The following is a 16,032-nucleotide window of genomic DNA, read 5'->3' on the forward strand; positions in this document are numbered from 1 at the left end:
TTTTTATTTACACTAAAGAGTAGAGGCTGGTCTGCATTCATGCGAGCGGCGGAAGTTGATAGTAACATAGTTCTAATGCACGCATTAGAGCTATGGACCAGAGCTACGGATACATATGGTTTTGTGAGGCTCTTCAATTAAGTATGTTTTACCACATAAACCCACACTATGTTGAAGAGCAAAAAATGGCCCAGAATAGAGGAAAGCGAGATGAAATAAGTATAATAAATCTCCAACATTTCTGACTCATAGGAACAGACTATGTGACAACCAGGTAGTCTGGTGACCACCGGAGAGACGGTGACAGCCGGAATGTAGACGGCACCCGGGTGAGCAATATGGGTTAGCGCCGCAGCCTGTGTCCTCCGTGAGTAGGAAGCCCAACAACCCTCTGTGAGGCCTTTAGGAGGGCCATGCAAGCAGCAAGCGGAGCCGCAGCACCATTTCCCTGCAGGACCATTGCCCACCACTCCTGAATGAACTGTCTGGTGCAACACACAGGTCCTGGGCCTGGTGAGAGCAGGAGTGGACCTGGTGAGACATAGGAGGGACAGGAGACAACCCACAGAACCTAGTCCTTCCATGCACCATAAGTGTACCTCCCAGCCCTGGCAGAGTAGTTCCAACGGATTGTGTGGCCCTGGTTTTGCCCTAGTGAGACTGATTGAGGGTAGCTACTGGGACGCAAGTGGGGACTTGATCACCTGGGTCGCCTGAGTGAGGGGTATGTTGGAAGACCCGAAACCTTGTCCTTATTTCCAGACATTAAGGAAAAACAAAAGGAGGCAAAAGTTTTGCTGCTTAGGAAAACAAAAACGTTGCAGTTTAGAATTTTCAACTCATGTGTTCCTTACTACTGTTGTCAGTTATTTTGTCAAGAAAGAGGCTTTGAAGTTGCACAATACTGAATCAGTAATGAAGAGGATTATTCTGTTCTGGTTTGTGTGCCGTTTTTCAAACCTGCAGCCCTGCATTATTGATATTGCCACTTTGTTTTCATAGCTGTGTATTTTAAGTTCTCTCTCTAGGCAACTTTTGGCCACTTTGCAGTTTGACAATCTTAAAAGAGACATCATTCCACTAGCTCTGATCTGCTGTAGTAGCCTTAATACGCCCAGAACACATGCTTGACCAAAATGACCACTCAAAATGTCCAGGCCAAGAATAGCAGGAGTAAAAAGAGGGACACGCCCCTGCCTCCCCGTTGTTTCTCTTTGGCTCTGCTCCAGAGTCCAGGCTGAACTATTCAGTGAAGCTGCAGGGAGGAACGTTTTGAAGCAGAGTTGTACACCGACCTGGCTGCTCGGGTGGAATTGATTGAAGCCAGAGATGAGCTCTGAGGTGGTTGGCAAAGGTCAGAGCTGAGACAGAACGGGAGGCTATTCTTCGAGCGAGTCAGCGAGTGTCGAGACGAAGACAATAGGTGAACCGACAAGTGCACCAACCTCAGCAAAACATGGTCAAGCCCCTTAATTGGTCCTTTGGGAAGATATATATAATAAGAGTGCTCAATATTTAATTAGCAATAAAAACCTAGTGTATAAACTATTGTATATTTACCATCAGCCTAGGGCTTTTAAAATCTTGCCAACATCCCCTACTCAGCTGCCTTGATTGTACAGCAGCAGACTGTGCATCAGCAATTACGGTATGCCATAAGAATCAAGTGTGTCATGGCTGATTAATACAAATCTCTAGGCCTTGTCCTCAGCCAGTTGGCCGGCAGTCAACTCAAGACGACCATCACCGTTTTACATCTGTGTGTCGTCCACTGGCCGGCCATAATGGGATAGGAGCCTGGTGGATTTTCACTCACAGGTGGACCAAGAGCAGCTGAGAGAACTAGATGGTGCCTAAAATTATCCATATCTAAATCTATACTCCCTTTAAGATTATACTGGTCATTCAGAGAAATATACTTATGGGAGCACTTAAGCCAACTATTTCCGTTCCCACTATATGCTCATTTAGATGGCACCATTTCTGTAGGCTGAGGATAGTTTTGAAAGCATGTTTTCTTTTGTTAAGTGATGGAAAAAAGGCAAAATATACGTTTTCACTTTTTATTCACCAAGACAAACATGAGCATTAAAATAAGCAAAAAACAATAATCATTCAGTCCTCAAAATCTTTTGATCAAAAATGAATTTGTTATATTACAGTAAGGGGATGAGCGATCAATGAGAGCTCTGGGGAAGAAAACTGGACTAACATTGTACATACTGCAATGCTAATTAACCGACTTCTCAGAAATTAAAAATTAAAAGTCACGAAGTGAAGTGGAACCTGACAAACAAAACAAGCCACAACTTTTGTTGTTTTCTTCAATGTAATTTACTCTAAATGCCAAGAAACAAGGAGAACGTGTAGAGATTGCCAGATAACTCATCTTGAACTTGCACTAAGTTCTGTAATTAAAATGATGGCCAAAAAAAGAAAACAAGCTAAGAGATACATTGTCAGATGAACCACAACTAGACCCATCCTGAAACAAGAAACAAACACTTCCAGAAAAACAGCAGATCTATAGGAACATTTTATTTTTTTCCTCTTGTACACGTTTGTTTTCTATGTTTTCTCCTTAAAGCCACTACTTTTGTGGTTCACCTTGTTTTTAAGCAGCGAAGTGTCAGGTTCAGGGTATGGATGGGGTGCACTCTTCTGATTCTTCCTCCAATTTCCCAGCTTCCCCTGTTGAGCAAAAATGTTAACAGGACAAGATATTAGCAAAGGCCTTTCGACAAGTGCAAACAGCAGCCAATGTTGCTACTGATACTACTGCTGTATTCCTCCTAGCTCAACAGGTCCCTCAAATCAGTCGCAGAGGAAGGTATAGAGTATTAACAGAGACACTGCTAGCCTTTTAGTGCTACCAAGGACAGTGTGCAATGCATTTGGGCCAGAAAATCCTGGCATTTTTAGATGTTCTACCTTTAATTATCAAGACCTTTTTACCATGTGGTGTGGTTTCACATGACTCTTAAATCCCTTTCACTATATACACACACACCACATATTATAATTGGTCTCAACCCGTTTGATATTTCCCCTGGCCATAGTTAGTTTCGTGAAATGGCAATAACTGTTAGTTTAAATAATTTTCCATCTAAATAATCAAAGAAAAGTTTGCCAACTTAAATAAAATCTATGAATACTTCCTAGTAAAAGGTTATACTATGGAAAATGTGCTACATTAGTGACAATTTAAGCAGATGGCAAGGGTATATCAAGCAGGCTAATGTTGTTATGCAATATTAAAGTGATATGATACTTTGGTAGAGGTTTGGGTTGTGTACTTACATTGTCATGATCCAACTAGTATAATCGGTAGGGCGCATCGCTCCGTTAGTTGACAAGAAATTAGTAACACATTAGTGTCGTGACTTCCATTATCCAATGAAACGGCTCTCAAAGTCACAAACGAACATGAGCAAAGCTGATTCCTCCAATAATGTCTGTTTAGTGGAAACATTCAATTTCAAATAGCAAAAGTAGATCGACAAACTCAAAAACATGTCGATTTGCGCTGCATTTCGAGCTTGTGGATCTGCTACTTTTGAGTGTAACTTTAGTATGATCAAGTAGGGCTTTAATTTACAAATATTACGATTTAAATAGTAAACTTATGGAGTTAAGGTTTCTGCCCGACAGCAAAGATATATAACTCACACAAGCCAGTACTAAGAGTGTACCTTTACATTTAGGTTTTATACGCCACAAAACCCAGTAACTGAGTGTTAAAGAAAGAAGTTTATCTTCAAATAGTATCAACAGAAAGTTTAACATTTTCTTTAAAAACACTTTGCAGTGGGTTTTGTGAGGTATTGTCAGAATTAGCTTCGTTTGCAGTCGCTTATGTGCTAAAAGAGTGCATTTGAGAGCCATTTCATCATACAATGGAAGTCATTGAGACACTACTTCTGGATTAATAAAAGTTGTAATCAACTGCCCACCGGCGCAATGCATCTCCCTAATCGGACAAGCTGCATCATGACAAGCAAGTACACAACTCAAACCTCTCTACCAAGTGTCCCATCGCTTCAACAATTTCACAGTGTCTTGGAAGTTTGTACTGCCCGAATACAATCTTTCAAAATAAATTTGAATATGAGTTTTAAATTAATACACAAATAAAACAAAAGAAATCAAGCTTTCAAGTTCATGGTCTGGAAAAACACTTTGTTTGACAGGCAACAGCATTCAGAAATGGATGTGGGTAGAGAAAGGAGTACCTGGGGTGAGTACCTGCACAGTTTGAGAGTCAGAGTATCCATGATTTTTAATTTGCCCTTTTCTCATGTGGTCTTGCTCACAACACCAACGCTGTGTGAGGTATGGAAGTCAGCTGCAATTGATTTGGTAAACCCTACCGTCCAGTTAGTAAGTTACGTATAGGCCCCGGGTGCTTGACACCAACCACCCACCCGCCTCAAAAATAAAATAAAAAAATACACATGGCATCATCAGGCACACTGACCTGGACAACAAATCCATTGGCAACGATTACGACAATATTTTAAAAAGAAAACAAAAAAAAATGTGTCGTTCTCGTGCTCACAAATACCTGAAACGGCAGCTGCGTTACAAAATGGTTGCGTCTGTACACGACTATGTAAACAAACCTGCCCCCACTATCCCAAAGATACACTGTTTGAATTGGCTCCATCAAGGAACAAGTCAATAAATCAAAGTTATTATTACATGTTCTTATTGTCATGTTATAAAAATAGAAACAAGTAAATGCAAGAAAAAAAACATAATTGAAGTAAATTTGGTTTTCATATAGTTTTGCTTCCATTTTGTCCACAAAGGCATTTTAAATACACAACTACGTGTTGTAAAAACCGATACAAAACGAGGGGTACCTCCGGGTAGGTTTGCTCAGGGCTACACTGGTCTTTCCCTCTTGGCTTTGTGTGATTGTTTTCTACCTTCTTCTCATTCATCAGGCCTAGTCCCCCATCTTCAGTGCATACTTACGATGCACTATTTGAAAACAGGATAAAGATATATATATATATATATGCATACAGTAGTAGATAAGACAAAAAAAACAATAGGCATTGAACTTAACATAAATGGTGGGTAGGAGAGGAGGGGTGTGAGGGTAGGGGTTGTGGGAGGAGGGGGCGGGGGCGGGGGGGGTGGGTTGGTGTTGCAAGGGGGCAGGAGGACGCACTTACCTGAGCCTGATCTGAGGTCCTATCAGATCAGTTTTAATTGGACTGAGTGTCACCTTCAGAATGGAGGAGCTCTTGCTGGCCGTTAGGCAGTGAGGAGGCAGCTGGCTCTGCGGCCGCCTCAACCTCCATGGGCTCCGTGTCTGTCAAGGCCTTGGCCGCGTCACCGTTGTCAGACGGCTTTTCTTTCTTGGAGCTGCTGCCGCTGCTCCTCTTCTCGTCTGTGTCCTTACGGTCTGGGAAAGAGGAGAGGAGAATGCATTAAAAGCAGGCTGGTAATGTGTCGCTCCAGCCATATTCCTGGTGCATTTTGTGTACTTCATACTCTAGGATTAAGAGCAGAATTTGAATATGGTCAAAATAACTTATTTTACTGCGTACACTGTCTTGAGATATTAGAAACCTCCCTCGCTAAATCAACAATTCATTAGATCAGGCACGGCCTCCTTCTATATAGGCTCATTCAACCACTTCAATTTTAAACAGTGAACAAAACAAACGACTGATAATTCAATTTTCTTTTCTTTGTTGTTCTAATGTCTATTTGTGGTAATTTCCATTTATTTTATTTGTCATGTTAAAAATTGGGTGGTTTTACACACATTTTATACTACAACTGAACAAACGGGAACTGTCAGAACTGGAATTGGGGAAAAAAAAGAAAATATATAATTATCAGTTTCCCTTTATACAGTATATTGCCTGTGTAAGTATACAGGGTACAAGTGCTTCAGTGGAAACAAGTAACAATCAGTTTGTGTTCTTGGCCTCACCTCTGTCTTTAGAAGACCGCTCTCTGTCTCTGTCTCTGTCCCTGCTGCGACTGCGGTGGCGGTGGGACTTGCGCTCTGAGCTACGCGACCGCTTCCTCTCACGGCTGCGGGAGTGACGCTTCCTGTCGGAGCGTTCGCGGCTTCGCTTCCTCTCTCTCTCCCGATCCCGACTCCTTGAGAAAGATAAGAAAATACAATGAAGTTTTTCTTCTACATCAACAAGCCGTTCCATGCTTACTTCCTGCTAAAAGAAAAAAACATTACACTTCAGAGTGCCTGTGCTTTCTAGGATATTATCTGGCAAACATCACGAAAGTCTCACTCTTGCAATTTGCATGAAGCGGCACTATCTCACAAGCAGATACTTAAATATAGTGAACCAGGGACCAATGATTATAATTGAAGTACTAAATGCTGCAAGATACATTTAACGACATAATTATTTTGTTGCGTAAGGAACATTGCACAATGTTTGACCAGAATGGAACAGCGCCTTAATTAGTATCATCGTAACACAGGAAGTCAGAAGAGGCCTGGAAGCAGTTATTCCCAAAATGGCTGCTGTGCATATACCCCATTAGTGGATAAATGCTGAAACATTTCTCCATATCCATAACAATTAAGATTCGGACAAAAAAGAAACCCAAGTCATGGTCCAGTGGTCCTACCTGCTGCGTTTGCGTTCCCGTTCCCTTTCTCTGTCTCGGCTCCTGGACCTCCGACGCTCACGGGAGCGGCTCCTCTTCCTGTCCGACGGCCGGCTGGAGTGGCGGCTGTTGGAGTGGCTCCTCCGCGACCTCTTGTCTCGTTCCTTCTCACGCTCCTTCTCTCGGTCCCGGTCCTTCTCCTTTTCACGCTCCCGCTCCTTCTCCTTCTCTTTCTCCTTCTCACGTTCCTTCTCTTTTTCCTTCTCCTCCTCCTCCTTGCGTTTCTTCTCCCTCTCCTCTCGCTCCTTTTCTCTGTCTTCTCGGTCTTTGCGGACCACCGGGTTCTCACCGGCGGGTTCTTCAGAGCGTCGGCGTAGTTTCTCCTACGGACAGATGATAGCAGGGTTATTTCATTTCAAATGCAGTGACCCTCACAGGTCAACTGACACATGGCAGTGTCAAGAGCACAGCAACAGCATCCAACAGGACTCATTTTCATTATACCTGCAGCTAGGGCTGAGCGATACATTAACAAGATATCAGCAACCAAATTTCGACCTGATATGTAGGAGATAAAAGTGTGTACACACACACACACACACACACACAGGAAAAACACTTTCCCTCTACACAGTGTTAACTGAAGCAGCAACAGATGTTGCCCTATACCGATTCAATGAAAAGAATATTTGATTCATCTTGATAAGTGAATTTTTCATATAAATATCTCTTCTATATTGGTGAATTATATGTATTGCCCAGCCACCACCTGTACTGGAAGGGTTTTGCGATATTTATCCACATAGACTTTGCTTCCATTCCTTACTGTGGGACAGTAAACTAAGGTCTTTCAGATAGGACAGGACGTGCAATGTAATAAAAACCTTTGCTCTGGACTAGTGTTGTCACGATACTGGATTTTCAACTTCGATACGATATTTGGAAAAGTATTGATATTTCGATACCATTTTCGATACCACGCAACCACGGCGATTTCTGAGGGTTTAACATTTATTACAAATAAAAGTTGTGCAGTCTTATGCACTTTCAGATTTTTTTTACATTTTTTTTAATTGTATTATTAGGCCTATTATTATAATAATAATAATTATTATTATTATAAATAACTATGGATTATAAACCAGTATAGGCCTACACATAAAAGTAAAGTTGTGAACAGCATTTAATTTCTTTCTGACCAGTCAACCACATCATCTTGGTTTCTATTCCTTATTTATAACTATACTTATTTATAATCTTTATCATTTATAATTATAAAAAATAAATCAAAATAAATAAAGTTTGATAATCTATTCAGATATTATTCAGTGCATCCTGTCTAAGGCCAGCCTACTCAAACTATTATTATTTTTATTAGTAGTATTATTAATATCCAGAATCACACACGCACTCACGCACGCACACACCCACACACACACACACACACACACACACACAGCAACCGATTGCAACGTTAGCTTGCTAGCTAGTAGCTATATTGTGTTCACTGTTGATAGCTTTAGCTAGTTAGCTTATCGCTATGACAGCAACAAGTAAGATTATTGTATGCAGGCTTTTGCAACTGCGTCCTCTTTAGCTCTCCGTGTACATCGGATTCTTTATCTTACATAAAGAAATACGAGCGTTAAAGAAGTTAACACAGCGTGGAGACAGAACTTGTCACAGAGAGAACAACACAGTGTAGTAGTGTCTGAGAGTGCTGCTGTGCTCTGACTGAGGAGGAGGATTCAGGACTGACGGTGACGGCCCCTCCCCTCCCTCAAGGCTCAGTTTGGAGGGGGCTGTAATCTTTGTGTGCGCTGGGGAGCATGGTCTCAACCAACGAGAGCACGGAGCGGGACAGTATCGATAGTATTGATACTATGGAAAAGTCATATCGAACCGTTTTAATTTTTCAGAATCGATATTTATCGATATATCGATATTTTCGACAAGACTACTCTGGACATCACAAGGCCATTCTTGCACGGTGCAAGCCATCAAAGATAATAGGCTTCAGACAGAGTCAAAGGGTGGAGTTACGGTGTACTATCTGAAAGCCCCACTTTATACTGCACTCCTCATCCAGCCGTGTAACTGTCAGGGTGTGATCCCCATTACCTTGAGCTCCTCCACGGTGGATTTGATCTTGGCATATCCCATGTGCTGCTTGCCCATCAGGTGGTCATCCACCCGAGACTGGGCATCACCCACGATGAGGAAGGCCCCGCATACCTCGCAGACCTCCATCTGCTTCTCCTGGGCTGCGAAACTCTCGATGGTCTAGAAAAGGCAAATAGCCAAAATGTATAATAATTAGGAAGAAACTAACATAAGGAGGGGAGACAAATGCACAAAGACAACTGGTGGGGTTGGGGTCCCCCACCCCCCTCACACACACACACACACAATCATACAACAATACATTATGGAGACAGGTTTTGAACAATTTAGTATATTCCTTAAATAAAAACTAAACCCCAACCAAAAGTGTGAAACCCGATGAACCAGGGTAATGAAAAGGTAATCTGCGATTGGTTGGTGTTTTTGCCACTGCCAGTTGATGTCACCCTCTATAAGCAGATTGCGTCAACATCACCTGGCACAACTTAGATAGCAGCTCGATTTACACAGGTTTGCATTTGGTTACCCGTTTAAGCAGGTGCAACATTTTGTTGACGCTCAAAGCATCATCAACGGAAACGACAATTATTCTTTAGCTGAGCAGCAACTGTTATGTTGACGATCACCATGGCAACTGAAGATATCAGACCTTATGCAAGGCTGGCTTACTCACCGAGGGGGTGGAGCTTAGCAGCTCCCTGTCCTCTTTTAGCTGCTCCACCAACTTCATCATGCCCTGGGCCTCCTCCACACGCCCCTCCGAACCCAGCTCCTCAATCTGGGACACAAAGGTTTTTATCACTGTACAATCATCATTATCATCATTTTTCGACCACGGTCGAGATCATGGATTTCACAATGCCACGCCAGACTTCCCGGTCTATTTTGATGAGTTTCTATATCAGTGGTTCTCAAACTATTTCATGTCAAGGACCCCAAGAGTTGGCTTTGTCCGCGGCGTAACAGTCTTTAAATAAATTAAATGCATAAGTGCCTATGGGAGAATGCATTGGGTTTTGATTTCCTGGGCCACTCGTTTTTCTGAAAGGGGGAGGGACTGCGGCGCTCTATATGTATTCAACCATTTGCACACGTTTTCAAAAAAAGCAGATCTACAAGTTTGTAGCGTGACACTCTTGCTTGTATATGCTATTTTTCAATAGCTAAAGTTTAAACTAATGGTTAAAGTGGTTAAAGACAAAGATGCATTCCAGGTCTTAATAATGCGAGGATCAAACTTCCTGGGTGGGCCGTTCCATTCAACTTAAGGCTGTGCAAGCGTAGGAAATACGGGGACGCGTGATAGCTACCAAAAGGGACAATTTACTTTAAACTGTACAACCATGTCTGGATGAACTACTGGCAAGAATGCAAAGTCAAACTGTGTATTTTGTCAAACCTGTTGAACCAGGTCCTCAATCTTCTCAGTCAAAACTTGGACTTTCTCCTCAGTCTTCCCTGATGGACCAGGGCCCTGCAGAAGGGATTGACAACATTAATTTGCGATCACCCACATTATAATGAACAGTATAAACATCATAAAAACATACAATAACACAGATCAGTCACAGTCAGTACTACAGTTCTAAAGTCTAAACATAAAATACACTATTCCTAGAGGATATAGCACCAGTTGCCATTGCGTATTATTGACAAACTTGGACGATCACCGATGGCCAATGCAGCTGTCAAGGTAAGCAATTTAACAGGTCAATAGACAATTTAAGCAGTAGTTCCTTGCCAGGCTTTATCTCCCTGTGAGATGGATAGAACACTGGGAATTATGTGGACTTACCCCTGCCGCTTGCTGAGCTTGTGAGAGTGCTAGGCGAGCATGCCCTCTACGGATCCTCCTCTCCACCTCGGCCAAGAGAGACTGGAGGTAGCGCAGGAAGTCCCGTTCATAACCCTCCTTCATAAATCTAGAGCTCTTCTCATACCTAGACAGAAGGATGTGCAAATAAGTTAACCCATTTAGGCCTGACGTTGAAATTTAAAAAAAGTATTCGGTAAGAATATATATATTCAAAGATTTGTGCCGCATTCATTTTTCGAAAAACAGCAGACCTACAAGCTCGTAGCTTTGAGCTTGTAGATCTGCTATTTTTCAATAGCTTAAGTATAACATAAGGCTTAAAACACCAAAAGGGGTTCCTGTACAGAATGGGTTAATAAATAAAAAGTCAATGAACAAACAGACAGTGTTTCTTTAGCTACAGTGAGTACTTACGTTTTCCTCAGATTTTCATCATGGATTTTCTCACAGGGACCTAGTGGAAAATATACAAAACTCAATCAACACAGAAATACTGAGCATGCATCCAGTTGTAGTTTTTATATTAAGCATTTTTCATTTTCATTTCAAAATGAAAATGAAATCCAGTTGTAGTTTGAAAACTCATTATATTCTAGGATCTCGAACTTACCCAAGTCAGAGCGGGTGTTTGTGAATAGCTCTGCTGGGCAGAAGCCACACAAATAGTATCGGCACACCTATTGGAGGAAAAACAAACATCTTATTGTTCTGTACAAGGTTTGTTTGAGCATAAGTTATCACACGTTTACGTTCTGGTCAAACAACTTTGTCAAATCAGATAAAGCAGACATTCTATTTAGAGTAGACAATATTAATTAAATATTTGTGCAGGGTCATGCCAGGGCTCCAGACTAACTTTTTTCACCACCGTCCCGGAACCGTCCCAAAATACAATTTGAACCGTCCCGAAGTAAATGTATACCGTCCCGGGAAATAAATGTACAAAAAGAACCACTCAAATTGTGAAATTAATAACTGTATTCCTATTGTAATAGAAATACAATTAAGCCAAACAAATAATGTACTGCATGTATTGAATACATGCAGTACATTAATTGTCTGGCTTCATGTTTCTTCTGTAGATACACTGATTTAGTCAAAATGCTCCCAGATGAAAAATAGGGCTTGGTTAAAAATGTTAATCGAATTAATCAGAGGCTTTGTAATTAATTAATCTAAATTAATCACATTTTAATCGCATATCAATATTCGACCTGAGAACAGTGCTTTTTATTTTCCATGGTCTTATCCACGCTTCCAACCGATAGTTTTTCAATCTAAATGTCTCATCCACGGGGCAAAAGCAATATAATCCCTATGATTCCGTTGGGTGAATGTAGTGTGTGCGTTGTTGTTGTTGTCAACGGGAGGCATACTATTTGGTCCGACAGAGCATTGGTTGACGGCACGGCAAATTCTCATGCTGCTCATCGCTGCACACGAAATGCGCATTTTCAGTGTAAAAACTCCTCTCGTCCCGAAACCGTCCCGGATGAGATACATTTACGTCCCAAATAGATATTTTACAGTCCCGGAACGTCGGGACGCCATTAATCTTGAGCCCTGGGTCATGCATAATTAGCACAACTCATACAAATCAGCCTTGGATATTATGTCTATGACTGCAGAATGCTCAGGATCTCATTGTGTTTTTATGTGTTTTGAGTACCCACTACAGATGTCAGATTTTGAATACATTACTCTGGAGCATTCAGCACAACCATCTCAAGGCTCCAGACATCCCAAAACAAACTGGTCAGGCTCCTACTTGGCCTCACCCCTGCCCAATTTGACAGGCTGGAATGGCTTAGGGTCGACGACAGAGTACAGCATCTTGCAATGGGTCTGGTCCACAAGATTCGATACACCACCAAGATACCCATGTACCAGAGGGAGTGCAACAAACCATGTACAACCCAGATTCGGCACAAACAAGGGACTAAATTATTTTCGCTCCTATGCCACCAAAATGTTGAACGCCCTACCAACAGTCATTAAGACATGTGAATCCCTTGCCTCCTTCAAAACTGCTCTCAAAGGGCGGCAATTCGACTCAGTTAACAGTCTTTGTGAGTTTGTGCTTGAAATGTACTGTGATTCTGCAAACTGTTAAATATTTCAATCAATCCCGTTTGTGTGCCACCATGCTTGCACACTAGCTCCATCTGTGACCTTCACTTTAACATAGCATTGCCATCCAGAAAACCGATCATTTTTTTACCTATTTCTAAGCGTTGTAAAGCAACAATGTCAAAGGGTAGTTCTTCACAGCAGGCCTGGAACTCCCACCTACCACTCACGCACTAATGCCATGTTGGAAAGGAAGTGCCATCCAACTTTGGCAAGTGGCACCATCTGGTTGGCTTAAATTAACGTGTGAAGTCTAAATAGTGTGACTGTATTTAGGGGATTATCTGACATTGTTAACTTTAGGATCCAAGTGTACGTGAAAATCACCCTGATTTGGTTGGCTCTGATCGTACTGTTAATTAAACCGCGTTAATTCATGCATTTGTAACACAAGAAGAGTGTACTGAAACAACATGGACCGTGAAAATGCAAGCAAATGAACCGTGTTCGGCTTTGGTTACGTTACGTGAGTTAGACATAATCTACATAATTTAAAGCAGTTGTGTGGCGAGAATAACGAGCCAACTTGTTGCAGACAAAACATCAGCAGCACAACGCATCGCTGGCCTTACCGTCCATGTATCGTCACTAACACAGACAGCATTAGCTAGTCATATTGCTAACAATCCAACGTCACAGTCATTGCCATTTTCACACTGTCATAGAAACACATGGGTTTGTGAACTGATTTCAATGACTGGGTCAATGTCTGCGTTATTATCGTTGGAATCTCAAGGAAACCTTGTTTATTTTTTTGTTCTGGGAAGGAATTAACAGATTCAGAAGCAGGCCAGACCATTAGCTTAGCTAAAATTAGCGGATGCTAACTTACCGTCTCGTGGTCCCATCTGACGTTGCATCGTTTCTCGTCGGGGGCCAAGTTTCTGTCTCGGCCCATCAACTCATCCAGCAACTGGGCAGCGGAAAGCATTTTCCCGTTTAATTCAGACGGAGCGGACGATTCAAATGCCCTCTTTTATCTCATTTGACTCGCACCATTTATTGCGCGCAACAGTAACTGGACAAAATGGCAGCTTCCTTCCGACGGTCTCACACAAAACAGCATCTTCTTCTGCAGCTATTGGAGTTCCGGCAGGCAAGACTACAATGGCGCATTGCTGCCTCTCACTGGTTAGAATGGGTATTACAGTATCGTGGCACTGGCCAGACTGTTGCCAGTGCTGCACCCCACAATTTATTGTTCAAATCATTATTCTTCCTCAATCCTCCCTGCAACCCAAATCCCCTAGAATTGACACAAATTGTCATTTTAGATTATTCTTCCTCTTCTCTCCGCCTGTGCTGGTGTCCGACTCATCACATGCATGCGCTCCCCATGCCACAGTGCTGTGTACCTTTCCTGTTCACCTTACTTACACTGTACATCTGACTTCCACTTCAACTCCAAGACACGTACAGATGTTGTCAGACAACACCATCAATGAGGAGGTTGTGGAGATTATAGAAAACTACACGTTTCTGGCTGTTGGACTGGTCTAACAACTGTGGTACACTCTATGCAGGCTGTTCTTCCTGAGAAGGCTGAGGTCGTTTGGTGTGTGATGTTATCATGTTACAGAGATGTTCTTCTACCAGTCTTTTTGTTATAGTCATGGTGTTCTTATCTATACAATTTACAATTTAGGCATATGGCAGAGGCTCTTAATCCAGAGCGATTTACAGTAAGCAAGAACAAAAACATGGTAATTGGTAATAGGCTACATCAAAATAGTCATCACTCATCATGAATCATATGTAATCTAATAACCTAACAGTGGAATATCTTCTAATGAAACTATGCGTATACACTATAGAGTGCTATGTCTAGATACAAGTATCTAAGTTACTTAAGTTTAGCCTTTGCATAGGCCTGAACGGTTGCTGAGGCTAGGGCTAAAATTGAGTTTGAATAGGTGGGTTTTCAGACGACGGCGGAAGATTGGGAGAGAGTCTGCAGTTCTAATTGCAATGGGAAGTGCATTTCATAGTTTTGGAGCCAGAAGGGAGAAAAGTTTGGGACGTGTGGAGCGTTGTCCCAGGGTTTTTAGTTTTACTGAAGGTACTTCCAGATTTTTGGACGCGGTACCCTGTGTGTGTGTGTGTGTGTGTGTGTGTGTGTGTGTGTGTGTGTGTGCGTGTGTGTGTGTGTGTGTGTGTGTGTGTGTGTGTGTGTCAGACTGCCACAACAGGTTGCTTTGAAGGCCAGCATCAGAGTTTTGTATTCTGTGCTGCCACAACCGGAAGCCAATGGAGGGAGCGGAGAAGGGGGGAGACCTTTTTGATTGATTGATTGATTGATTGATTGATTAACAGTTTGCAGAATTACAGTACATTTCAAGTACAACTCAATACAAAAACTGTTAACAGTGAGTGGACGACACCATAAAGCATTACACTTGTTTACAATAGGGCCCACCATTTTCAATTCATCAAAACATTTAGAGACGTACGAATATACACAACTTACTATATAGTCAAAAGGAAATCATCATAGGAGGTAAAAAGGGAAAATAATTCTAACATATACAGTGAGGGGGTGGGGGATTCTGATTTTACGGGGGCCAGTTTCAAATTGCACTATTGCAGCCGTCCGTAGGTGCCCTTTGAGAGCAGTTTTGAAGGAGTCAAGGGATTCGCATGTCTTAATGACTGTTGGTAGGGCGTTCCACAGACGTGAGAATTTTGGCTGGTTGAAGACCAAGCCAAATTTGGATAATTTGGAGTCTAAATACGGCTTAAGTGCGCATGCCGGTAGTCCAGTAAGGAGGGAGTTACAATAGTGAAGTTTTGATATCACTTGAATATCATTTCAAAATGTCTGGGTGAGGAAGGGTCTAATTCGTTGAATGTTATACATAAATAACATTATATCATCTATCTATCTATCTATCTATCTATCTATCTATCTATCTATCTATCTATCTATCTATCTATCACCTATCTATCTATCTATCTATCTATCTATCTATCTATCTATCTATCTATCTATCTATCTATCACAACACCAGAGGGAGTTCAACAAACCACGTGCAACCCAGATTCAGCTCAAACAAGGGAATTCATTCATATGATGATAAGAGCGCCCTCACTTCACACGGGTGTGATTTATTTTAAACAACAGCGTGGTGTGATTCCTTGTGTTTACTTTGAACAGATACATAACTTCAGATGAAATTGCCAAACCTCTGCGTTGAATGGCGAGCGACAGATAACTAAGTGTTATGAATTTGAATTACAGTTACTTGGTCAATGAGTAATAATTTGCACATGATGTATTATTAAGGCCAATCGGTTATTCTATTCTTTCAGACCTCAGACGGGAACCAACCAGCAGTGACCCACGTTGTGTTACAGTCAAAGAT

At 41.8% G+C, this 16,032-nt stretch overlaps 1 protein-coding gene across 1 annotated transcript; it reads right to left on the reverse strand.

Moving 5' to 3' along the window:
* Positions 1–2,049: 2,049 nt before the first annotated feature.
* On the reverse strand, positions 2,050–13,710 carry luc7l3 (LUC7-like 3 pre-mRNA splicing factor). Its single transcript, XM_080777105.1, has 11 exons — positions 13,503–13,710; positions 11,151–11,217; positions 10,955–10,994; positions 10,520–10,664; positions 10,124–10,198; positions 9,398–9,502; positions 8,722–8,883; positions 6,622–6,983; positions 5,954–6,126; positions 5,184–5,416; positions 2,050–2,691 (listed from the first exon to the last, which is right to left on the reverse strand). The coding sequence occupies exons 1-10, from the start codon at positions 13,599–13,601 to the stop codon at positions 5,217–5,219; spliced, it is 1,428 nt and encodes a 475-aa protein (XP_080633231.1). The 5' UTR covers positions 13,602–13,710; the 3' UTR covers positions 2,050–2,691; positions 5,184–5,216.
* Between the last annotated feature and the right edge of the window lie 2,322 nt (positions 13,711–16,032).

This window comes from Protomyctophum bolini (genome assembly GCF_963924005.1).
Source record: "Protomyctophum bolini genome assembly, chromosome: 11".
Lineage (NCBI taxonomy): Eukaryota > Metazoa > Chordata > Actinopteri > Myctophiformes > Myctophidae > Protomyctophum > Protomyctophum bolini.